Genomic DNA, 26,700 nt, shown 5'->3' on the forward strand with positions numbered 1-26,700 from the left:
TCTCCCCCTCACCCCCTCTCTGGATTTTCCTGACTTCTTCTTCCTTGGATAAGCCAGAGCTTGGGCCTTGGAACTCTTTAGAATGGTAAAATATTTCACCTTTTACATTTATTTTTCACATTGTAGCATACTTGGACTTTATTGCTGTGAATTTCTCTTACATAGAACCTCTCTTGTGGGGAGACGGTTTTTAAACATTTCACCTTTAATAAAATACGGTAAGTTTTATCTACACTGATACACACACACACACACACACACACACACACACACACACACACACACACACACACACATTATATCTCATTATGGAGCCCTGGCCAACCTAGAACTGGCTATGTAGACAAGGCTGCCCTTGAACCTAGAGATCCTTCTGCCTCTGCCTCCTGAGTGCTGGTAAACATCACCATATTTCTGGCTCAAAAATAAAATCTTTAAATCACCAGAGGTTTGGCATTCAAAGGGAGTCTGCAGGTAAACTTTCTGTGGCTTTAAAGCATCTTGTCTTGCAGTGTGAACAATTTCTCTGTCTTTTTAGTTCGTTTACATGACACGAACTTTATCAACTATGAATTTCAAAAGCTCTAGTGAATTTTAAAAACCATTGCTGAGAGTAAAATGTAGGTAACAAGTCTTCTATTATTTTTACATTACTCATCTTAATGTTACTTTTTTCTCCCCAGTGGACTGAATTTAAGGGTTTGTAATATTTTTTATGATTAACAAGGACTTCAACACTTGTCCCGTCTAATCAGAAAGGGCAAGAAGCTAGACGTGCTTGAGTAGGTAGCACCCGAAGGGCAGAGCAGCCCCCATCTGCAGTCCCAGGACTTGAGAGGTGGATGAGGTCAAGAAGTTCCAGGTCAGTTTGCTACACAGAAAGTCTCAGGCCACCATGGCCTAGAAAAAAAGTTCCATCCAGCACTGAAAGAATCGTCACGTTGACAATTTTATTTTAGCAACGAGGAGAGAGAATTTTTGGTAGCATATTACTTAATGTTGTGGTTAAGGGTATGTATTCAAAAAACCAGATTGCTAGGTCGGGTATGTGGCTCCGAAGTAGAGCACTAGCCTAGCGGTACTGCATGAGGCCTGGCCTCTATCCCTAGATTCCAAAGAAGAGGAGAAAAAAAATAAAAAAGATACCAGATTCTCTGGCTTCACAGTCTTGCTTAATGTGACCATAGCAACTTAACAGTTTGGCTGTGTCTCAGTTCCCCCCACCCCCCAAAATCCAGGGAATACTATTATCTTTAAAAATGCAGCAAAAGGTTAGGCGGGCTAATATGTGAAATGCACTCATGCCAGTGAATTTTCAATCCTGGTGCCAAGAAACGAGAAGGAGCAAGCGACGTCTTATCCCATTCTCACAGCATCCTTATGCAGAAGGACTTGTCACAGAAACCCTGGCACTTTGGCCAGGGAGCCGAGGGAAGCTGGGCTCAGACCCACCGATATAGACTTGCGTTCCAGTTCTGCGGGGGCCGTAGCAGAGACATCATCGCCCAGCTAGACCGGCCGCCCTCCCGCGTCCGCGGCCCCCACCGAGGACTTAAGGCGCACAGAAGAAAAAGGATTCCCAACCATCCTGCACCACCGCTACGATCTCACTGCTGACTCACGACATGGATATTTATTTACATAAGCTTCACTCTGGCTGGGCCGGGGAAAACGCTGCAGAGACCCCGAGTCCGCTTTGATCAGGGGCTAAAGGGATGCCGAAGGGCGGACACATTAGTCCAAGGACAGAAGCTGCCACCCCTTCCCTCGCCTTCTGGTCATCGCCAAGGCCCCCGCCCCTTTGGGGGAGGGCCCAGCTGTGCCGTAAAGAACACACTTTGCCGCTTATCAGCCCGCCCCTATCTTTACGGCAGGCCGCATTTCATGCCGCCAATATGGCGTCCCCCATGTAGGCACTGGCTGTGGTTTCTACCGTAGTTGGCCAGTGTAGTTCTGAGCAGCCACTTGGGATACGCCAGTCTGCGCTGCAGAAGCAGCAAACTTTACTCCTGGTTACGGCTCTAGAAAGCCACACTTCTCTGAGGGTTTGGAATTACCGTTTCCTTTTAGATTCTAAAAGTTTCCCCTTGTTTGTTTCTTGTGTCATTTCTGGACACCTTTCTCAGGTCCCCGACCCTCTCAGACTTAAACTATGAGCCTCCGGCAGCTGCTGTTGGGCTTGTCCGGTTATCTCGGGGCTTCTGGTCCTCCAAATCGCCACTGGTGGTACTTCAGATCTCTCGACACCATCTCCTCGGTAGGCTCCTGGCGTGGTCGGTCCTCCAGGTCTCCAGCCCATTGGAACCAGGTGGTGTCAGAGGCAGAGAAGATCGTGGGTTACCCCGCATCCTTCATGAGCCTCCGCTGCCTGCTGAGCGACGAGCTCAGCAACGTCGCTATGCAGGTGCGGAAGCTGGTGGGGACTCAGCACCCACTGCTTACCACTGCCAGGTGAGCGACCCCCTCTCCTACTCTCCCACTGACCCTACTCGCCTTTTTTTTTTTTTTTTTTTAAGTTATTCTGGTTAGGACACTCATGCTAACTCTGGGTCTGGCCAGTTCTTTTATCCGTTCTTTCGTTTGATCTTTGAAGACATTCTTTGGTGTCCCTTTAAAATTCTTCTGCTCGGCTCAGCTTAGTGGATAAATGGTTTTCTTAAAGAAAAACTCGAATGTGTTTTACAGTTTCGCTTAAATACTAGAGATCCAGATGCTACGTGGTTTGTCAGGATATCAGAGATGTATACTTACTTAGTCACATTCAAGAAGTGGTATTTTAAAAATAGAATAGATAGAGCCCGGCAGTGGTGGCACATGCCTTTAATCCTAGCACTTGGGAGGCAAAGGCAGCCCGGTCTCAGAGTTCGAGGCTAGCCTGGTCTACAGAGCAAGTTAAATTGTTCACGTACAGAAAGATTAAGGCAAGAGAGACAGACAGAATAGAGAGCTTTAACAGATATCCAAGTATTGGACTATCCAGGTCGAAGTCAGTATCCTCTGAAGCTTTTAGCACTTAACGCCAGACTAGTGTTAAACATGCCATTAAGGTTTTATTTTTTAAAAAACCCTCATACCCCATGCTTTGTGGTTTCTTTCAAGCACACAGAAAAGTTACTAGAATAAAAATAGTCCAAAGAGGATTAGGGGAGATGTCTTTGCCGGTAACATACTTGTTGAACAAGTATTACACCCTGATTTTGACCCCTAGCAACCCTGTACAAAGGTTAGAGGTTTGTAATCCCAGCATGGAGGTAGAAACTGGAGATACCTGTAGCTTGCTGGACAGTTAGTCCAGCTAAACCAGCAAAATCGGGGTTAAGCAAGAAACTCTGTCTCAAACTCCAACAGTGAAAAAGAAAAAAAAAAGTTGAACAAAAAGTCAGCGGCAGGTGGGCTTCTGAATGTCAAAACCATCAGCCCTGGGAGAGATACTGATTAGCATTGCTATGAGATCTGTCACAAAGTTACGGAAGGAATGAAAAGCAGGTTTACAATAGGACATCCTGGTGAAGAAGTAGAACACTAGATTTGGCGTGTCTGTGAATCAGTGTGGCCAATCTGGAGAACGGAAATTCCTCATGAGATTAAATTACACATCTCGTCCTCATACTCATAAGCATTTATCCTAAAGAAATAAAAAGAATCAGAACCTTAGCAGGTATGTTTATAATGTTGGAAGTCGGCTGTAAATTCCGCCAATGTCTTGACAGCAAAGTGTTGATAATTAAGAGGGTGATATTCAGAATGGGTACTTGGGATGGCCCCAACCTGACCGTCCTAAACGTTGTTTCGTGGTCAATGATTGATGAAACTCTGATACATACATAGCCATAAAATCCTGTTTGATGGAGCCGAAGAGATATCTCAGTCGTTAAATTGCCTATTGTGCAAGCTTGAGGGCCTGAGTTTAGATTACAAGTACTAATAAATAAGTTGGGCCCCAAGAAAGAGTGTGTGCAGGGGGATTCTCTAACCCAAGTGTTGGGGCGGAATGGGGAGACGGGCTGTCTCTTTGAGCTCAGAGGTCACCAGCCTACAAAATGAATGAGATTAATGAGAGACCTTGTCTCAGACTATAAGGTGGAGCAAGATCAAGGACGATACTTTCACCTTTTGCCTCACATGTGTACACACCTGTCACAACTGCCCGTGCCCTCCCAGATATGAGCACAGTTTGATTAAACACCTATTGATATCACTGCGTACAACTGAGGGAATCCCAAACCGGTTATGCAAAGTGAAGATTTTTTTTTTAATTCTTCAAAAAATTTAGGAGTCACCACATGACTCAGCCACTCTACCTCTAATTATATTTACAAAACAATCGATGGCAGAGTCTCCGATATTTATGTATTTATGCATTTTAAGGCTTGTTTGCTTGTTTGTTTAAGACAAGGTTCCACTGTAACCCTGACTGGCCTGGGGCTCTCAGTGATCCATTCTCCTGTCTTGCTTTTCTGAGTGCTGGGATTAAAGCCACTATACACAGCTTACTAACACAAGTTTTTTTTTTTAAGAACTCAGTTTATTATATTATATAATATAATATTATATAATATTATAATATTATTATAATATTATGTATAATTCCATTTACACAATGCGATTTATTATTACATGACTAGTATTTATTTATTTTGTTTAATTTGACACAAGCTGAAGTCATCTGTAGAAAGAATTTCTACCTTTCAGTAAAAATGTGGATGACCAATGAGCTGAGGCAGGAAATAGGAGGTGGGACACTGGCAGGAAGAGAGGATTCTGGGAATAGTTAGAGATAATAGACACGGGGGAGGGATGGGAAAGATGAGCCAAGAGAGGTGACAGGGGAGACAGACCAAGGAGACAGATATAAACCAGCAGATTTATATAAATTCAGAGAAGCACTGAGGAGACAGGAAGGAAAAAGCGGGCTGGGACTGAAGGAGAGGTAACTTCAAGTGCAAGACATAGAAGACCTTATATGGGTTAAATAAGAGCTCATCAGAGCCAAAGCCTATGGCCTATGCATTTAATAATAAACATTTAATCTCAGAGTCGTCATTCCAGGAACAGGACTAGGTAGGAAAAATGGATATAATATTTGTATTTACAAGGACCCTCAGTTGAAAAAATGCCCCACTAGATTGGCTTGAAGGCAAGACTATGGCATATTTTCTTGACTAATGATTGATGTGGGGTGGTCCTGCCCACTGGAGTGGGCCAACACCCTGGGCAGGTGCTTCTTGGTTGTGTAAGAAAGAAGGCAGCTGAGCAAACCACTGGGAACAAACCAGTAAGCAGCTGCCTTCCATGGTCTCTGCATAAGCTTCTGCCTCCAGGTTCCTGCCTCCGCTTCCCTCAGTGCGATCATGAGTGGGATACATAAACCATTTCCCCAGTAAGTTGCCTTTGGTTAGTATTCTGTCACAGCAATAGGAGCAAACTAAGACTAGCAACATTTATATCATTTTTAAACGTGAAAAGCTGTAGAGATGGAAACAAGATGAGTGATTTCTACTTAGGTAACGGTCGGGGAAGTGGGGAGGAGCAAAGCCTATGAAGAGGCATGCCATGCTGATGGAAGTATGGTCTTGTGAAGACGGCTCCATCAATCCACACAAGGGATAAAACTGCAAAAAAAAAAAAAAAAAAAAGAAAGAAAGAAAAAAAAAACGAATACAAGCTTGGAAAACTGCTGAACTTGGAAATAGAATAAGGTTGATTTGAGGGTAAGAATTTAGAATTATGCTACACGTCAAATTTTGTCACCATTGAGTGAAGCTGGGTCCAAGGTACGGAGAACTCTGCCCTATTCTTACAATGTATTGTCTGCAATTATTCCAATGTCTTACAAAAACTTAGAGATACATTGTAGACATTTTCATTCCCAGTGGGGGGGTGGGGGGTGAGGGGATGGGGGATGGGGGGTGTTTCTACTCCATTGTGATCATTCAGTTCCCGGATAAAAGGCACACAACTTTTATTATTCACAATAAGCCTTAAATTAATAATAAAAAAACCCATCTTTACATGCCCATTCCAGGAGTCTCCATGGTTTTGAAGACCATCTATCTATTCAGAGCATATCTGAACAAGCAAATGTTGCCTGTCTCCAGCTACCTATTGTCTGTACAACCCAGGATGTGTACTTCTGTGATAATACAGACTAGTATCTGAGGACACTTGATTGGATGTCAACCTGCATTATGAATTATCCTAAACAGTTTATAATTGCACCTAATAAAAGGAATGGGATTAAATCTTGGACTGAACCTCTAAACCTGTAAGCCAGCCCCAGTTAAATGTTGACCTTATAAGAGTTGCCTTGGTCATGGTGTCTGTTTACAGCAGTAAAACCCTAACTAAGGTACTATCTAAGAGTAACAAAAGTAATCTTAAATTTTGTATCAATACACAAAGATTCATAAAACCTTAAACCTGTATCAATATACAAAAATCTGTATCAATGTAAGAAAATATAACCTCAATTTTGTATCAAAATATAAAGATCTCTATCAATGTAAGATTATGGCTATAAAAATGCTTTTGTTTATGAGTAGATTTAAAATTCCTTTAGTACTTGTCTAATTTCTTATGCTATTACTTTTTCCTTTTCAACCCCCTTCCCTTTACCTAAGTGAGAAGGATAGAGAAGAGGGAAGGAAAGATAGAGACCCCCAGAGTCTAAGCTCCCTATTTAGTTTGCTCCCCATCCAAAACTAATTATTTGTAAATTATCCCTTAAGGTGACAACATATCTATAACTTATAAAAAATAACCAAGACCATCTACCCCAATTTAAGGAATTAGGACAACAGACTTCTTATAATTGCCTTCTGCTGAATTGGGGCAAAGAATTCCTGTTTGGGGGCCCAAAAGGAAATTGGAAAAATGAGTCAAAATAAAGCTATCTGGCATTATTAGTTGCCCAGTCTTTGTGTGTTGAGAAAGTTCAGGTCTTAACTGAAGTCCTGACTGGAACAGGCTAAAAGGCTGGATGAACCCGAGGTCATCGGGGATTAGAAGTTCTGAAGCCGTTCTGGACGCAAGCCTCTGGAAACAGCATTAGTTGAGGCAAGATCAGGCAGGCAGCTGGAACAGTGGGTCATTTCAGCATCCCTGAGGGTGAATCTTGTCAGGGTTGCCCTCTTGGTGTTTCATTCTCTGGTATATAAACCTTACAGCCCAATATTTAGCTCTGTAAAGACATTTGTGTGGAATGTGCAATGTGCACAGATTAATTAATTAGTTCATCAGTTAAGGATGGATTTTTGTTCTGTGTTTGAGCAGATGAAAGACAGCTGTCTTTATTGTGAGTTAGTTTGATTAATAACCAAATTGTAATAAACCTTCGCTCATGCCATAGGAAAGAATGACGTGATGAATTTTAAGTGCTCTATTGCCAACAAGATTCATTGGCTATCTGTTGCTGAAGTTCTGGCTAGAGACATTTTTGTTCCCATGTAGAGGGGTCAGCAAATCTGATCCTTATTACTTTGGAAGGAGTCTAAAGCCCCCCCCTTTTTTCTTTTCTTTCCTGTTAACACAATAATAATTGACAACAATAATTGATTATATTTATATTAATATATTTATATTATATTGTTAATATAATTATTCAATATACAGTTAATATATTTATATTAATAATATATTAATTGTTTAATAATAATTAAAACAATTATTATTTATTAAGATAGAGTTGCTTCAATTGTGGCATGCTAGCCACTGGGCAAGAAATGTCCTAACTATCTGCAGACAGAATGCTATCCAAAACGGACAAATGGACGCAGGGTAGTTTAATAATATTTATCCCTTCTCAAATCTCTGACGGTGTTGAAGACTAGATAGTTATAGCCTCACAATTAAACGTAAGTTGTTTATCATTAAGGAACGTGTTTTAAAAAGATGGGTTTTGGATATAATACAAGTAAAAAAAAATCTAAGACAATTGAGGTGCAGAATTGTAAACTCAGTAAGTTAGGTTAGATGATAAATTACTTTAAATTTGCCAAATAAAATGGACTGGATGTTATAAATGTATTTCATATCTTATAATTTTGATAATTGTTATAATTGTATTCAATTTATATCTGAGAGAAAAGGAGCCTTTTATTGGACTAAAAAGGGGAATTGTTGAGGTTTGGTCTTTTGCTGTGTCTTGTAATGCTAAGTGCTGGCTCCCAAGACCCAACTGTCCCAGAGATCAAGAGCGGCTGCATGTGGACACAGTCATCTATGTGACCTTGCCCCCGAGTTATTTTTGATTGGAGAATAAAGACACTGACAGCCAATAGCTCGGCAGAAGAGACATAGGTAGGTTTTAGGGTTCCTGGGCCTGGGGGTCTGCTGGAGAGCCAAGAGGGAGTAAAGAAGGTGAGGAGGAAGAGAAAGTCTCCATGTATTAGGAGTCAAGAAAACATGACCCTGTGGGCTGGCCAGTTGGACTTAAGGGAGCCCAGATGAAACACAGTAGGTAATAACTCGGGGTTATCAATAGGAATAGATTTTAATAGCATAGAATGTAGCTACCTGCCCAGCTCTAGTGATGATTAAGGCTTGTTGTAAATATGAAGGCTGTGTGTATGTCTTTTATCCAGGAACTAAATGGTCAAAGGAGAGGTAGACACCCTTGATTGGGATTAAACATTTCTATAATACATCACTTCAAATCAAGCCATAGTGAGGACAGAAGACTAGGAGGGAAAGGAAGAGAAGGGGAGTGGGGAAAAGGCTTGGGGGATGGCTGACTTGTGTCTCTAACTTCTGTTCTAAAAGCACACAACATGTGACCCCAGGCAGCCATTTCATCAGAGAAGTAATGGGTTACTCAAGGTGATTTCCAATGGTATGGCCAGCTTTGAACTGTCTGGAAAGTACCACTGGACCTGGATTTGGCTTGTAAGAAAGCCCTTCTCAACAAAAAAAAAAAATTGAATACAGCGATGCAATGAAAATACGGTTCTTTCTCCCCAGTTTAAAAATCTTAAAAGCTCAGAAAACTACATGTTTGCAGACTCATAACCTCACCTTAGTGGATGTGTGACTTTTTAGCTTTTATTCATCCCTGTGAATGTGAATATTCACTCTACTGCAAAAATATTAGTGCTTGAATACAGGATTAGTGTAATTCTTGCCAGATAGTAGAGTTAAAAGCAGTTTTCTGGGGTTGGGGATTCAGCTCAGTGGTAGAGCACTTGCCTAGCAAGCACAAGGCCCTGGGTTCGGTCCCCAGCTCCAGAAAAAAAAAAAAAAAAAAAAAGCAGTTTTCTAAAGTCAGAAAAGAGTTATGTTCCAAAAGATACTTGTTTCAGGGGTGTGGAGGTTTGAATAAAAATGGCCCCCATAGGCTCAGATATTTGAATACTTAATCATTAGGGAATGGCACTATTTGAGAAGGATTAGGAGGTGTGGCTTTGTTGGAGGAAGTGTGTCACTGGAAGTGGGCTTGGAGTTTCAAAGCCCATTCTAGACCTAGTCTCTCTGTCTCTGTCTCTGCCTTTGTCTTTGTCTGTCTCTCTGTCTCTCTGTCTGTCTGTCTGTCTGTCTGTCTCTCTCTCTCTCACTCTCCCTGCAGATCAGAATGTAGCTCTAAGCTACTGCTCCATTCTCATGCTCCCCACAATGGTGAAAGTAGACTAAACCTCTGAAATTGTAGCAAGCCCCCTATTAAATGTTTTCTTTTATAAGACTTGCCTTGGTCATGGTAACTCTTTACAGTGGTAGAACAGTGACTAAGACAAGGGGCTTGGATGAAGACCTGTGGACCTGTCCAAGCTGGACAGTGGCCTGTGGGAATGCCCAGATGGATTGTTAGTGTGGGAGAAACTAAATGTAGTGACAGTGAGTTGGTCTTTCCCTTCCTGTCAGCACAGCTGTGCCCTGTGGTCTCGTTGTTGCCTGTCTAATTCAATTCAGTACCTATTTGTGCATAATACATATTTTAATTATATTTGTTAATCATTCACATTTAAGTATTTTTAGCTTTTGTAAGATTACTTGGTATACTACTATGCTGGTTCGTCAATTTGGCACAAGCTGGAGTCACTGGGAGAGCGGGAATCTCAATTGGAGAATCGCCTTGGCCAGATTGGCCAATGAACTGATTGATGATTCATGTGGGAGGGCCCAGCGTACTGGACAACTAGCACCGTCAGTCACATGACCTAAATGGGCTGTATACACAAGTTAGCAGAGCCTGGTACGCCTTTAATCCCAGCACTCAGGAGGCGGAGGTAGGCAGATCTCTGAGTCAAAGCCGTCCTGGTCTACATGGTGAGACTCTGACTCAAAAAGTAAACAGACACGAAGAAAAGCAAGCAAGCAAGCAAGCTAGGAGAGAACCAGCCTGCAGCGAGCCAGTAAATCACATTCCTCCATGGTCTCTGCTTCAGTTCCTGCCTCACCTTCCTTTAGCAGTTAACATGGACGTATAACAGGAACTAAACCCGATTCTTCTCGAGTTCTTTCTGGCCATGGCCTTCATGACAGTGAAAGACAATCAAACTAGAGTCCCTGTCTGCTCCGGGCAGATGCTGGAGGTCGAGCGCTTCTGAGATCTTACAGACGGTGCGGTATGTAGTCGTGTAAAGATGGCGCAGATGCCTCAAAGTGTCAGTGCAGCTGACTTCCCTGAGTGCCGCGGCCCTGTCTTCTTTCATTTTCCTGGACAGATTGGGCTTTTAGGATTAAACATTTTTTAGGATTAAAATTTGTTTAAATGCTTGGTGGTTTGCTTTTGCCTCCAAATGCTCTCTAATAGATTCGGAGAGGTGAGATTGGTTAGTGGCCAATCGTAGTCACCGTAGGAGATAGTATGGCTTTTCTCTTCTCTTAGGGGCGTTGAGCGCTTAGAAGAGACCACGAGTGCCACTCCAGTTACTTGGCCACCTAGAGAAACTGTCAGGCTTTTTTGTTTGTTTGTTTTTAATGTTGGAGTTCATTAGAGTTCTTTCAGTTTGTTATTAGAAACTTAATTTTAGTTTTCCATGTTTATGAAAGGCCCTTTCTCATTTCAGTTCTGTAATTACTGACTAAAAACCTGTATTTCTTACAAAGAACTTTTTCTTGGATGACTAGGAGAAAATTATAAATTTTAATTCATTCCACAAATATTTGAGGTATTCTGGGCATGGGGTGTAGAACATGAATAGGACACAGTTGTTGCCGGCGTCCAGGAATTCATGAGAGACGGTGCAGTGCGCAGGAGCTCTGGACTCAGGTGGGCTTCACTTTCTGGTCCTGCAGACCACTGTGATATGTGGTCTCAGGCAGCTCCCCCCGCCTTAGCTTCCTCCTCCGTAAGTGACGATGAGTGACCTCAGTCAGTGCTTTCTGAGATCGAGGGAGTTACTGTAGCTCACACAACAGATCTCTAAATGGTAGCCTTTGTCTTTACTGCTAGAAATGTGTTCTAGCAAGGACAGAGGCCCAGCTTCAGCACGCTTGAGAGAAAGGTAGCATGTGCGAGCCAGCATGCTGCACAGGCAGACGAGGGGGAAATGATGACTTTCTGGGGACATGGGAGGTTTCTAAAGGTAAAGTGTCCTCTAAGTTGACTTGTGTTGGACAAGAAGGAATGACTGAGGCGGGATAATAGAGACACGAGCACTGCTTGGCAGAGTCTAGGAAAGTCTGCAGTGTCCAGGGTCAGCATGGAATGGGATGAAAGACGAGGCCAGTGTGTGTGCTGTAGCCCTGATGGAATGAGTGATGACAGACTTGTCCCGCTGCTGTCACTAACCAGGAGCTAGCAGAGCACAGACAGCCACTGTTGTTTTTCATGAAATCTCACAGGTTAGATTTTACCACTAAAGACCCGGGAGCCAGACGCCAGAGTGAAACCTGCTGTCTCAGAGAGGTAGAAAGCACCCAGCTGCCCTTCCTCCTCTGCTTCCGAAAGGAAGTACTCTTTCCCCACGATGTTTCAAAATCCCTGCAACTGAGTGCCCCTCCCTTCTACTTCCTGTGTGTCCCTCTATCCGTCTTCCTGACTCCCTCTTACTCTGTTTTTTCCCTACGTTCATCCCTGTCAGCAGTTGCATGCTCTACCTCTTGACCTATGGTTGACTTTACTTGATCCTTTTTTAAATAAACAGAAAGCTCAGGCTTAAAGGTGTATGCTAGAGCCAAGCCACACCACAACTAGAAACAGGTTTTTTTTTTTTTCTGTAAACCAGACAGTCTTGGGGTTCATGTATGATCAAATATCCTGTAACGCTGTATTACATTTTTTATTGCTAAAGACTCTAGTTTGTGTCGTCTCTCAGGGTTTCTATTGCTGTTATAAACATCATGACCAAAAGCAGCGTGAGGAGGAGGAACGGGTTTATTTCCCTTTACAGGTCACAGTCCATCGTGAAGGGAATTCGGGGCCTAACTCAGTGCCTCCTGCTGAGGCACTGGCTTGCTCTTCCAGCCTGCTCGGCCCATTGCTTGCTTACGGTTTTCGTTTTTAATTTTTTAGAGATAAGGCATCACTGTGCGGCCAGTTTTGAAATCATGGAAACCTTCCCGAAAGGCGTGACCACCACACCTGGCTCAGCTCCCTTGCTTACTGACTTAGGACCCCCTGCCAGGCATAGCACTGTGCACAGTGGCCTGGGCTCTTAACGTAACTATCAACCAAGACAACGCTCTGGAGACTTGCTACAGGGAATGTGATGGGAGAGTTCTCTCAGATCAACAGGAAACAATTCAGGCCAGGCTTGTGCACTGCAGACGTAAAGCGGTTTGTTTACCTGTATACTATGCAGGAAGACCAAGACTGTCTCTAGTTTTTGGCTACTGTTAATGAAGCATCTGTGAACCAAATAAAGTTGATTTGAGAGATAAAGAAAACGTTGGGGCCAGATTTTGAGGTGACCTAATCTTCTCCCACTGCCAGTAAGAGCTGTATGAGCAGACAAGCCTTTTATAAGCTGGCTTCGGCAAATGTAGCGGTCATGAATTGTCGAAAAGATATGAGGGTTGCAGGAAGGCCTGGAGGAAGACTGCTGTAGTCTGTTTCTTTCTTCTTTAGCTGCTGGCTAGGTGTGTCCCCTAATGGTCAGGTTCTGTGCTCACCACAGAGAATACAAAGCCCACCAGACGTTGTTAGTCACTCTGGCCCCCTCCTCAACAAGACTTCCAGTTAACTGAGAGACATCAGAAGCTATCAGTGCGGTTTGGCACTGCGTGTCTGTTATGATTGCCATGTCTACAGGTTAAATGGATTTTAATTTAAAAAAAAGAAGTTCTGGGGTCAGAGGTATTGAATTGAGACGTCACAGTTATTCTTGAGTATTGACACTGTCAATACTTTCTTACTATGCTCTTGGGGACTTAAGGATGGGGGTGGGATATGAATGTAGGCGGCAGTTGTGAGTTAAGAGGGAAGAAAGGCTTTGAAGTGCTTCTGTGAAGTGGGGCTGAGAGAACTGGAGTGTAGAGAACCGTCTGAAGGAAGCTGGGGACCTGGGACTTGAGGCAGCAGGGTGTTTGCATGGGGAAGGTTTGGAGAGCACAGAAAGAAGGGTTTGAGGCATGAAGAGATGCCCAAGGTGTAGCTAGAAGTGGATCACGCACTGCTAAGGAAGGTGGACAGAGCTGGAATTGAAGTACTCAGCCCAGATAAGATTGAAAGCCACAGGGCTTCTGGTCCCTCAAGGATAGTATATGGAATTTTATCCGCATAGTTTACAAGCAATGAAACTGATTTGTGATTACTTGAGCAAGGAGGAGCCAGTTAGGCCTTAGAGCCTCTCACGGGGATGGAGACGTGGCAGGGAAGTCAGGCAGTCATGATGCAGTCTCTGCTGGGCTGCATGCACTGTGTCAAAGCCTTGACTCAGGCTGGATTTAATCTTCCGATGAATCCTCCAGCTTTGGAGTGAGAGGCAGTCTGGCCTTTCTTGCATCATAAACTTAATCCAAGTAAGTTCCCTTGCGTGCCAGCAGTGTGTACCGTGATGAGCCCTGCATAAATCTTGGCCACCCCTTGGTCAGTTGGGTGACATAGATATCTAGATTAATAGATATATTTCATAGAGTAGGAGAAAGAGATTTCCTTAAAGAGAAATGAAACACTGCGAGAGAAAAGGCAGCATGTCCTTTGCCTGAGTTTGCTGGGCCCCACTTTCTTACTGTGCAGATAATTGAGAAGATGCCCACCTAAGCTGATGCAGTTAGCCCCCCATGCTGCCTCTGACGAGGTGGCTTACTCTCAGACAGGACCGCTGAGCGCTGTCTGATCTTGTGATTATACTGCCCCTCCCTCACCATACATGTTTAGACTGGGCGAAACCATAGCTTGACCAACTAACGTTGCGCCCATCTAGACAGAGAACAGAGCAGGGAAAAGCGTTCCCACGAGGCCTTGACACAAGCAGAGACTGTGCCTGCTTTTCATGTCCCCTTCGTCTTCCCATCAGCATTTAGCTCAGGGCACCCGTGCCTCCCAGCCCAGGGACTGTAGTTCTTGATCTACCTCGTCACCAGGAGTGACCATGCGATTAGCTTTCAGCGAAATTAAATAAATAAATAAAAATTGTTGGAATACTCCAGAGGAGCGGGGGCTCTCTCCTGCCCCCTGCCTCTGCTTTCATCCTGCGGCCGTGGACGCTGCCGTGCTAGGCGGGCGATGGAAGTAAGTTCTGAATGCAGCGTCTTGGGAATGGATTATAGAACCCATCCACATAGTTCTGCTGACCTCTCTCCAGCTGCTTTTACATGAAAAAGAAAAAAAACCCATTTTTTACTGCTTGTACTGTAGTTTGAATTTTAAGTTACAAACAGTACCGCTGGGTCATAGCAAATATGTACAAGTGGGGACCTTGGGTTACAGCTGCAATGGCCTTGACCTCGGCCAGCGAGGACTTCTTGTTTGGTGGGTTGATTCCTAGCCTCGTCCGTGAAGGTTTAATCATACATGGCCTGGCCCAAAAGTAGCCCAGTTTTCCAACAGGGTGGTCCCCGCTGGGAGCCCGGCCCACGTGATTATGGGCTGTTTTGCCAAAGTGTGAGCCCATTGGTTCTGGAGGACAGGGACAGTACATGTTTAAGAACACAGAAGTCCTCGATGACCAGCTAAGCATGGTCTTAGTCATTTGAGGAACTGTTGAGCCGGGTGTCATGTAACACACAAGCAAGTTCACAGGTTACTGTATTAGTATCCATATAACAAAGAAATCACATATAAACATAGACTAAATGCCTCTTCTAAGGAGTTTGACGGATTGCTAACATCCCTGTTGTGAGGCGTCACCAGAGTCTGCCCCTTTTGAGTAAAAGGCTCATCTGGAGGACTTTGTATTTGGAGGATACTTAGCAGTGATGCCACCAAGTTAGCCTCCAACCCTGTCAGAATTGCCACATTGAGAACAGCCATTTAATCTCTTGCAGTGAGGTAGTTTTATGATCACATGGAACACAGATATCTTCAGGTGCTGTCCCATTCCACAGACTCACCCAAATTCCCCTTCTAAAAGCCACCTTGTCACTGACTGTGCAGACACGTCCCATCTCAGTTGTGATCACGCAACCAGTCTGCCGGACGTGCTCAACATTGCCATGTAAGTCCTCTCCCCAGACTGCTTATTACTAAACAATGAACAACTCACTCACTCACTCCTAACTCCAGAGAAGACCGGTCCTGTCACCCGATTGACTCTCAGGATGCCTCAGAATGCACTGCTGTTGACTCTAACACAGAACCCCCCGTGTAGGTCTGTCTGTCTGTAACCAGGGGCCATTTGATTCCTTCCAAGCTTGCTGCTCACAGGGAATGCGGAGTGGTAGGAGCAGAGCGAGCGAGATGAGTGTAGCAGGACACTCAGGAAATCCTTTGCCAGCAATCTGATTTACAACTCAGCTGTGCTTTGAGGATCCATTTGGGCCTGCTAGGATTTCGAATTAAATGCATCCAGTAATAACTAATGATGAGCGGCCTGACCGTATGGTCACTTAATGTTCTAGTCAGTTTTCACCGGAGTCTGTAGCAAGCCAAGAGCGGCTTCTCAAAAGGAAATCGTTCCTTTAGCTGCTTGCTGAAATGGCTGTTGGCTTTTACAAAACCTTAGAGGTGGGGCTGTTTTTATCGAGGGTTTTACATGGGTGCATACGACCTCAGTTTATATCAAAACATTTAAATTGTCTGCCCAGTAAGAATGTGAGGGGAGGGGATTGTACATGCACAGGGTGCCCCACCCAGAGCCTGTCAGCCTTTTCTTAACAGTTCACTTTCTCGACAAGCGTGTACAGAGGAATACGGTGCTTATCAGCACCTGGATCAACGTCTGCTGTGTATCTTTTTTTTTTTTTTTTTCGGAGCTGGGGACCGAACCCAGGGCCTTGTGCTTGCTAGTCAAGCGCTCTACCACTGAGCTAAATCCCCAACCCCTGCTGTGTATCTTGATACAGTAGTCCTCCCTCTGACCTAGAGCCACTGTAGGGATTCTGACAGTGTACTGGGCTATCAGAGAAGTGGGATAACGGTAGGGTCTCAGGATGGCTCCTGTGAGAGGATTGACTCGGCTCAGCCCTCTACATCCCTCCCACTTACATATCCCTTCCAGTCCAGCCGATGGACCTGCACTGCTAATGTTGTCATACGTGTATACAGTATATCCTGATCATATTCACCCCTGCTTCTCCCCACTTTTCCCATTTATGTGTGGACATGCATATGCCATAGTATGTGTATAGAGCTCAGAGGACTCTTGACTTGTGAGAGTCAACTTTCTCCTTCCACCGTTTGCGCCCAGGCATTGAGCTCAAGTCCTCAGACTTGGTGGTCAGTGCCTGAATCCACTGAGCCATTTAGATTGCCCTGTGCTAATAACTTTAAAAAGAAAAAAAAACTTATTTTTACTTTATGTCTTTGAGTGTTTTATATGCATGTATGTGTGCAACATGTATGTAACATGTATGTGTGCATGCTGGTGACCGTACAGGACAGAAAAGGGTGTTGGATCTGAGAAGCAGTTCCTGACAGCAGTGAGCTGCCATGGGGGAACTAGTCCCTGAACCCGGGCCCTTTGCAAGAGGAGTAAGTGCTTTTATCTACTGAGTCCTCTCTCCAGTCCCGTGCTAATAACTTTTACAGGCCAGTGGGTTATTAGGGGGAGGGGGGGAGGTCTCTGCAGGGAAAGGAACCCGGAAGAGGTAAGAATGAAAACTCGGTTCAGATTGACTTTGTTGACCTGGACCAAACCTGCTAGAGACTGATGCCAGACTGTTTATTGCCAGCATATTTAAACCCAGTAAAATGTGGGGAAATGTTTCCTGAGGTTATACAATCCCTGGGGCACAAGAAAGCATAATTCAAGTGAAACTCAACTCAGGGTACATGTCATTTCTTTAGGAAGAAGGGTTCAGGAGATAGGCCACCTGTATTAGCTTGAGGGCCTCAGGAAGATGTGCCCTGGTCTTGGTCACACAGACAGTGAAGAGATCATTGGTCACCTTCCATCCTAGTTGTGGAAGCTGGGGTGACCCCCCAGCTGTATGTGTAATGTACAGGTCCTTTAGACTATGGGTACTGCCGGCCCTGGTGGTGGGAGCTTGGGGAGCCCCTGGCTGTAAGTGTGATTTAGACTGTTAGCACCGCCAGTCCTGATCAAAGGCGCCCGATATGGCCTGGCCTGGCAGATGCCACAGATCACCAGGCTATTACTCACCTCCAATTCCCAGCTGTTTGGAAGGAAGAATGGGTTTACATCCGTTCCTTTGAGAGGACAGCCCTGTGTGCTTAATGTCCCTGGTTTCTGTGGAGATTGTGACTGCAAGGACCTTTGGGCTCTGCTCCAACAGATTATTTTTCTTTTGTTTACTTTTTTTTTTTTGGTCGTTATGATTTATCTGGGGAAGGCACGTGACATATATGTATAGTACACAGTCTCTTCTTCATCTAAGGAACTTCTTTAGGGGTCATGGATGTGAGTGAGAGTTTTGGAAGTTCAGGATAGTTCACCACTAGGTCTATAAGTTAAAGCCAGTCTTAGTGGGCTGCCTGTCGCTTGAAGTGCTATAATCCTTAAATTAATTCTTTGTGTTTAGAATTTGACAAATTAGAATTCAGACATTTTTCTTATCTTGACTACTACTACTATAGTAACAGTGGGTCTCCATTATTAATGTGGTACATGATTGTTTTTTAAAAAGACTTATTTATCTATTTTATGTATATGAGTACACTGTAGCTATCTTCAGACTCACCAGAAGAGGGCATCAGATCCCATTACAGATGGTTGTGAGCCACCATGTGGAATTGAACTCAGGACCTCTGGAGGAGCAGTCAGTGAGTGCTTTTAACCACAGAGCCATCTCTCCAGCCCACATGATTGCTTCCATAGGATCCAGAGCCTCCTTCAAAAACACCTTAGAAGAGACATAGCTCACGTAGTAGAGTGCTTGTCTGTGTAGCAGGAACAAAGCCCCGGTGGTCATTCAGGTTCGTACTAGTACCATATGCAACCGGATGTGATGGAGGGACTTCGTGGTCATCCCAACACTCAGGAGGGTCAGAAGGTCAAGACTAGTGTGCGCCTCGTTAGACCTGTGTCAAAGGGGCCAGCAGGTGGGCAAGCAATGCTTATGGTTCAAAGAAAAGTTCAAGTAAAGTTATCGTGAAGACAACCCGAGGAGAGATCAGAACAGGTCCTGTGTGTTAACCCTCAGAGGCTGCGCACCTAATGCAGGGTCTGGAAGGAAAACTGTCCTCTCCGCTGTACAGCTGGATTTGCTTCTCTGACGCACCTGGTTGGTTTTTCCTTTTTTTTTTTTCCAGACTTTCTATTTCTTTTTCTATTTTTTTGTGTACTGAAACTTCATTTTAACAAATTGTTAAAACTAGCTTTAAAAATTACTATTCTTCCAGATTCTCCTTGGAATGTTTCCTTGGGTTCAAAGTTTTTTTTATGCAAAATTAATTTATTTCTAGCATTGTGAGTGGAAAGATAGATCTCAATAACGTTATGCTATACTCTAGTGTTTTGAATTTGCCAAACATTGATACTTTTTATGAACATAGTCTTGATAGTGTTTATAGTATAAGGGATTTGTGTCATGGTTTTTGTCAGATTGTTAAAGATTTATTCTTGGAATGAAGGTGCCTATCTTATGATATCTTAGAGACACCATGACCAAGGCAACCATTTAATTGGGGCTGGCTTACAGGTTCAGAGGTTCAGTCCATTATCATCATGGCAGCAAGCACGGCAGCGTCCAGGCAGGCATGGTCCTGGAGAAGCTGAGAGTTCTGCATCTTCATCAAAAGGAAGCCAGGAACAGACTGAGCATCCTCAGACACCCAGGAGGAGGGTCTCAAAGTCCACCCTCATAGTGACACACTTCCTCCAAAGGCCACACCTAATAATGCCACTCCCTGGGCCAAGCGTATTCCATCCACCACAGCGCCACCTTGGGTCGTTGTTGGCTTTTCTAACTTTAGGCTATCTCTCGTTCTTTTCTCTCCTCATCTATGTTTAGGCTCCTCCCCATTATTAGCTAAGTCATGATTCAAGATGTCACAATAAGGACTGCTGTGTGTCTGGGTCCCCATCACTACTGGAGGACAGAGGAGAGGACAGTGTCCCAGTTTGAAACCCAGGAAATGTGACAGAAGGACTTACATACAAACAGTGTCATTGGCACCTGGAGCTATTAGTCAGTGATAGCGTGGTATTTCTGGGGAGATGTCAACAAAAATCTACATACTCCAGAGAAACAACAAACCCGAGTGAGGATACCGCCCAAGCCCAATTAGTGACCCAGTGGGTTTATTGGGATTATTATGGAAGTATGGGTGAGGGGTTACTCATAGAAGCAGAAATCACTCAAAGACAGCTATATCACCAAAGCCCAACAGAGCATGTATGATGGCGCTCAATTGCTAAAACCATGGAGCACTCTGTACGGCTCAAAGGCAGCCCAGCAGTCGGAGAGCGTCCTTTCCAGGCTGGTCTGAGTGTCCTTACTCTTACATATGCTTGGAGGGAGGGGAAGGGGTTAGTGAACCTGTCAGTTTCAGGACAGTGTGGAACGCTTATTGAGTGGTTTCCTTCTGAGTTTGAAGGAGCCCCCCTGCAGGATGGAAGTCTTACCTGTGTTGAGGACCCCTGTGTCCTAATGAGAGCCCTCTCACATGTACTGGGAGGAGACTGCTGGCGAACAGTGCATTGCACTGCCCCATTGCAACAGTGAAAGTCCAGGTCCTTTTGCAGTGGCTGCTGGTCTGCTGCCTGCTGAAGTGGCCTCTGGGAGGACATCCTGTCACGTCCTCATTTGACCTTGGCGTCTTCTGATACAGCATTAATTCCTGCAGACACCCTGGAGACGCACGCAGCTCCAGTGGTCCTGAGCCTGGGCTGCTCTATGCTGTGCTGTGTTCAAAAGGAACACTGCTCAGTTTCCCAGAACAAGTTTTAGAGTCTGTGTAGACTTTTATTAAAAGCATTTTATGTGTTGTCTTCTCACATTTTTTAAGGGATGACAATAGAGTATTCCTGACGTGATTTCATGAGTCTAAAGTACATGTGTAAAGATCGTCAGTGTAGACCTAGCATGTTAATCTAATGAACAGATTCTCCACAGTATTCCCTAGTCACCTAGGGGCACTGGGGATGGAGCCTTTCCCTCTTCATGACTTCGCTCATTCATTGGATGGACTTTTCTATATGCTTACTCGTGATGTTCCTTAGAGTAACAGCATCTTTAAATGGTTTGTCTAGGTAGTATCTTTTGTCCCAAAGAGGATAGCCTAGGACCTTGATGGTTTAATTTCTCCCACAATTATGTTTCTGGCCATCTACTGTCTCTGACCCAGGGAATTCCTGTAGACGCTGTCTTGCCCTGCCGGACGCTTCTGCCCTGCTTATTTAGCACAGAGTCGGGAATGCAGACTGATTTTAATTTATACTTGAACCTCTAACTAACTTAAGTTTAACTTAATTATGGCAACTGTATACTATCTAAAGGGCACTGCACTTTCGGGGCAGGCCTTATAATGTTGTGGACAAGATTGTGGCCCCGTGCACCTACCAATCCTTAAATTGTCACTTCCTCGTTGTATAATCTGCAGAAATCTTTGGGCCTGTTCCTCGCTTGTGGAAGGGATGATGTTTATTCTGGCTTCCCGGGATTGTAATGAGGATCACATTATAACAACTATGAATGCGTGGCTGTGTGTTCAGCACACAGCTGCCGCCATTAGCTGTTATTTGTGTCTAGTGATTTTGTGGTCTCGGGCTAGTCAACACCCTCCAGCACTTTCCCTTGAAGGACAGTTAAGAACCCAAAGAAACAGTGCAGACTAAGGTTCTCTGGAAGGTGTGCTGTAGATACCAGGTGAGATGGACCGTGACAGTAAGTACCAGAAATGGCGGCACTTAAAGCTGCATGGCCTCTGGAAAGAGCGGAGTTTAGGAAGCAGCAGCTCTGACTTCAGCTTTGGGAAGCCTCAGACCTACTTGGGCTACCTACTGCCTGTTTAAACAAGCCTCTCAGAACTGCCGCTTTCTCAGCAAAGGTGGGTGCTGTTTCCTATATTGAGGGCTACTGAAAGTTACCTTGCGAGGCTCATTGGATGAAAGGCTCAGGCAGTAGCCATGCAGAGTTTCCTTTTTCTCATTCCTAACTAGAGACTTGGCAAAATGGCCGTCCTTTCTGACACAAACTAATATTCCACAGTAAACTTAGAGTAGAGTGGAATTTACTAACATCAGGAAGCTAAAGAGAGCAGGATGCTGCTGGCTTGCAATTAGTTTTTTTTATTTTAATTTTATTTTTGTTCTTGTTGAAGTGGTTTAATTTAAAGAAGTGAGTAAAATATAGGTGTAATTAGCTACTGTGAGTGTTAAAGGCCCCAGCACCATAGCATAATACTCATTAGGTTTTGTGAATTCTGGGTGGGGTTAATAATAAGTAGGTTCTGCCGTGGAGGTGAGGAGTGCATCTCATGGCGGCTTTCTTTCAGAATCTGACAGTCTGTCTTCAGCTGCTGTTTGCTAGGGAGCTGCTGCTGCTAGAGCCATGTGGGCTCAGATGTCTCAGGAGTTAGGGGAAGGAGTATTAATAGTCCGATTAAAAACAAGGTGCTTGCCTCCTTAGGTGGGTATCAGATCAATCTTAGAGGATGTCAGTTAGTGAAGCTTCCTGGAGACAGGTGGAGTTTTTCTTCTGTGTATGGAGCTCCACTAAAGGCTTCAGGAGCACCCCGTGTTCTGGAAGATTCAGGTAGGCTTTTGCAGAGCGTTCTTCCTGTCTAGCTGTCTTTCTCCCCACTTTCTACCATAAGCTTGGGGATCACTAATAAACCTACACCCACACTGAGGAAGCTCTGCTTAGCCACAGGGTCGAAGGCAAATGTTTCCACTTTCCTCAGGCAGTTTCTGATTGTTCTGGGTCAAATTGCTTATCCCTTCTGTCCTCTCAAAACTTAGAAGCTGTGATATCACTGGCTTGCACTCCCATGTGGCCTCCATCTGTTGTCTCAAGAGCTGGCTGTTTGCACTCATCTAGGGATGTCCTCTAGAGGACACTTGAGCTGCTACTGCTTTTTCGTTTCGTTTTATTTTGTTGAGATAGTCAGGGTCTCTATAGAGTCCTAGCTGGCCTGGAACTCACAGTGTAGACCAAGGTGGCCTGAAACTCAGCATTCTACCTGCCTCTGCCACCTGAGCAGTGGGACTGAAGGGCCGTGCCACTGAACCCACGCTTTTGAGCTGTGGCTTCACATCTGACCACAGGTTAGACTGGTTAACCTGGTCCCATGGTTCGGATTATGAGTTCAAGTGTTTCTGTCTTTCTGAGTGTTCAAAAGTGTTGAAGCTAGGGTGCAGTAGACTTCCACAGTGGAATTCTGGATTTACCTGTGTCTTCTGGTAGAAGCTATGATCAACTGTGCTGACAACACAGGAGCAAAATGTGTTATTTCTGTGAAGGGAGACAAGGGTATAGCTGGACTGACTTCTTGTGACGTGGTGATGGCCACAGTTAAGAAGGTCCACCCAGCAGTGGTAACTGAACAAAGGAGGTCACATGTGAGAAAGGATGGATGTGTCTTTGAGTGAATTCAGGGGTCACAGCAAACAATAAAGGGGAGATGAAAGGTTCTGCCACCAAAGGTCCAGTGCAAAGGGGTGTGCGGACTTGTGTGTGGCCCAAGATTGCAACTGATTCTGCAGTGTAGTTGTAAAATATAATGCCCATTGCTCCAAGAGGTAAAAGAAAGAAAAGTGTTCCGTGGGCTGGAGAGATGCTTCTGTGGTTAAGAGCACTGACTGCTTTTGTACAGGCCCAGGGTTCGTGTCCCAGCACTCACACGGCGTCTCACAGCCATCTATAACGAGTTCCAGTTCGTGTGCAGTGCACATGCATACACTTAGGCATGCACACATACACATAAAAGGTACTGAGAATAAGTGTTTCCAAGACTAAGAGCTCAAAATGGGTGACTTCCTCTCTGTGATCTCATTGCCTCACCTGTAGTCAGTGCAGAAAGCCTTCAGTAAGCACACACCAAATTGAAGTGGGTAGAATAAAACTTCCTAAGCAGAAGTTCATACCCTCTTCCTGACCTTTGCCTTAGTCCCTACTTTAATTAGATTGCAGTGTTCCATCTCACACACACTTCATGGATTAAAGATAGGGATCCACACTTCCTGGAAACAAACCAAGAGAAATGCAATTAAATTCTACCAGGGTTAATTAAAATTAGATGGGGTAATTACATCTGTACATTTCCTGGCTGTAATACTTGTCCAAATGGATTGCTATAAGGTGTAGTTGCATCCTCTGGTTTTGAAATCTTCCAGGCAGCTGGGATGTACCTTGAAGACAGAAGCGAGGGCAGACATACAGTTCTGTATGGGTCTGTACAGTCACCAGTGAACACTGTGTATGCTTCAGAAAAATACGCTATATCCAATGTATAGCCTGAAAATAAATGTCTTAGGATATTGCAGATATATACTGTAAAGTATTATTAGATACATAAGCACTATCTGTATAAATATTGCAGGGCTCTTCAGGAAACAAAGATAGCGCCAAAGGAAGGGCCTTTAATTCAGCCAACTGTACCGAGGTGGAATCAAGCATCATTTTCTCCACCTTGCCCTCTGAAAGGACCACAGCGTATTCCTTAGAAGAACCATCAGTGAAAATTAATCTAGCCTTACTCAAAGGCTGATTTTTACTATAAAGGGAAAGATCACAGGATGGAACTTAAAAAACTGACAAATTTTATTTTCAGGATAATGGTTATCAAATTGAGTAGTATTGGCACATAAAAAAAAATGGACCAATCATCAAAAGTTCTAATCAAATTACTTACCTGTTCTTGATCATAAGGTAAAATAATCATTCTCTGAGCAGGTTGTATAGTCAAGACAGCTCCCATATCATGAAGAACATCCCTTCCCCATAGATTAACAGGAATATTATCGATGATAAAGGGTTGAAAATATCCTATATGTCCTTCCTCATCTTTCCATTTAAGTATTATTTTACTACCCTTTTGAGGAGCTGTAGCTGTCCCCACTCCTTGTAAAGTACGTAATGACTAACTATATTCTTAGTTGCCTCTCCTGTTAAAGCAGTTGCAACCAGAAAGTCTGAAAAAGTGTCAATAGTCACAAATAGATCTAGATACACCAGACTGTTGTCTCTAGCTATTATTATTCTGATGATATAAAGAATGAGATTGTCTAATTGTCCCTATGTGAGGCCCCAAATCTGCCTGGTATATAAATCTATCGTGACTTTGTCCAGTCTGAGTTCTTAAATGGCCTATAAAGGAACAGCACACTGCTCTTAAATCAGTTGTATTAGCATAAATAGTTATAAATTTTGTTATCTAAAAGAGGAAAATTTTTAATCAATTGCAAACCATACGATACACATTGGCTATCAGTATACTAATTGAAAGCTTGATTTTTTAACATTTTAACGAGAGCAGGTACAGCATGTAATTCAATAATCTGTGTTGAAGCAGGGGGAAAGTCAAGAGATTGAACATGTGATCCAATTACATGTGTTGCCTTCTCATTAGATAACCAATTTAATCGCTGTTTGGAATAAGGTATGTTTCATCAGGTTCTTTTTCTAAAATACTTCCATGACTCAATCTTACAATTCTGTACATCTAGCTCTCTTTACTTTCTGTAAAGCTATTCAGTCACTTGGCAGTTAATTGTCTAGGGGAATAGAATTTGCATCTCCCTTGGGAATATCAAACAAAGTCTTAAGTCCTATTGTGTTGAACTTAGGGTAAGGTCTTAGCCAATTAATATATCTTAGTTTACTTTAAATTATTTTTAAAAGCTTCTATCTTGAATTTTCTGTGCCAGATTTGGTCTAGGACATAACCGATGTCTCAAATATTGAAAAGGAATATTGAATCTTTTCTGGAGCAGCAGGTACTCCCCAAACTTTAAAGCATGTTGTAAAAGGCTTGTAGTAAAATTAAAATGTCTATATAATGAATAATATACACTGAAAGATTCAAAGTCTTAGCTTTGTGTACTGAAGCAGTGACAAAAAATTTTTACATAATGTAAGGCCAAGAGTGATTCCTTGAGGCAAAACTTTCCAATGGTATCATTTCATGGGCTCTCCAGAATTATAAACAAGCTCACTAAATGAAAATCTTTCACAATCGCCAGGATGTAAAGAAAGAGCATAAAAACAATCTTTTAAATCTATAATAATTATATATGTATTTCTTGAAATAGCAGTTGGAGTGAGCAAACAGGCTGTAATGGACTTTAAGTTCCATAGCCTCATCAACCTTTCGTAAATCCTGTAACAATCTCCACCTGTTTGATTTTTTTCTTAATTACAAATATGTATGAGTTAGAATCCTGAGCCTGTCTGTGATTGAACTGTAAACTGTGGCCAATGTAACACTTGTGGCAATCTTTAACCACAATCTAAGTTTCCCTTGTAACACCAGAGCACAACCATAACTTTGGAAAGCAAAACTCAACCTCCAACAAACCATCTATTCTCCAAAATCCAGCCTGTCCAAAACACCAAGTACATTCCTCATGCTTTAAAGTTTGACTGCCAATTCTTGCATATAAACGAACAATGGTGCGGGCTCTAATTCCTCAACAAAGAGACATTGCCCTAAATTCTTTTACAAGTCTGGTTTCCATGATAAGAGTTATATTAAAATATTATCCCAATCTAGACCTGTTTCCCTGGGTTGGCTTATGCCACGGGTTGTCTAGAATGACTCCAGTTTTAAGCCAACTTTCTGTTACCAATGTTAAAAATTTCTAACCATACCCAATAACTTAAAAGCCAGCAAACTATAACCAAGACATGTAGAGTGTATTATACATTTAAAACTAATCAGAAACAAAAATGAAGTGACTACACATATCTTTAAGTATTTAGATCAAACACCATTTTTACCTTTTCTAACTGTAATTTTAAGAGAAGCACCTTGTCACCTGTTGAGTCCAATAATCACAGTCAAAGATTTCTCTAAGAGAAACAGCCATTGGTTCCATTACCATAGAAGCTGTGAAGCTCCTGGTGCCTGGATAGACTAGTGTAAGCACTTAAGCCAGGCCCCTGGGGAGCTTCCCCAGCGAACCTAGGCTCCTAGCTACAGATGCAGGGCTCCAAAAGCCAATTGAAACTGCTTTTTATTTATTTGTTCCTTTCTTGAAAGGAGTTACAACTACATCAAGGGGTGAATCAAGCAGCATTTAAAGTGTTAACCATTTTTCT

General features: G+C 43.4%; 1 protein-coding gene across 1 annotated transcript in view; it reads left to right on the forward strand.

Annotated features, from left to right (window-relative positions):
• Nucleotides 1-1,877: 1,877 nt before the first annotated feature.
• The window catches only part of Pdss2 (decaprenyl diphosphate synthase subunit 2), a 223,290-nt gene continuing 198,467 nt past the window's right edge, over nt 1,878-26,700 (forward strand). The window contains exon 1 of the mRNA XM_032888504.1: nt 1,878-2,451. Within this exon, the coding sequence (XP_032744395.1) occupies nt 2,153-2,451 (299 nt within the window). The 5' untranslated portion in view covers nt 1,878-2,152. The remainder of the gene's footprint in view (nt 2,452-26,700) is intronic.

This window comes from Rattus rattus, chromosome 18, assembly GCF_011064425.1.
Source record: "Rattus rattus isolate New Zealand chromosome 18, Rrattus_CSIRO_v1, whole genome shotgun sequence".
NCBI classification, from domain to species: domain Eukaryota; kingdom Metazoa; phylum Chordata; class Mammalia; order Rodentia; family Muridae; genus Rattus; species Rattus rattus.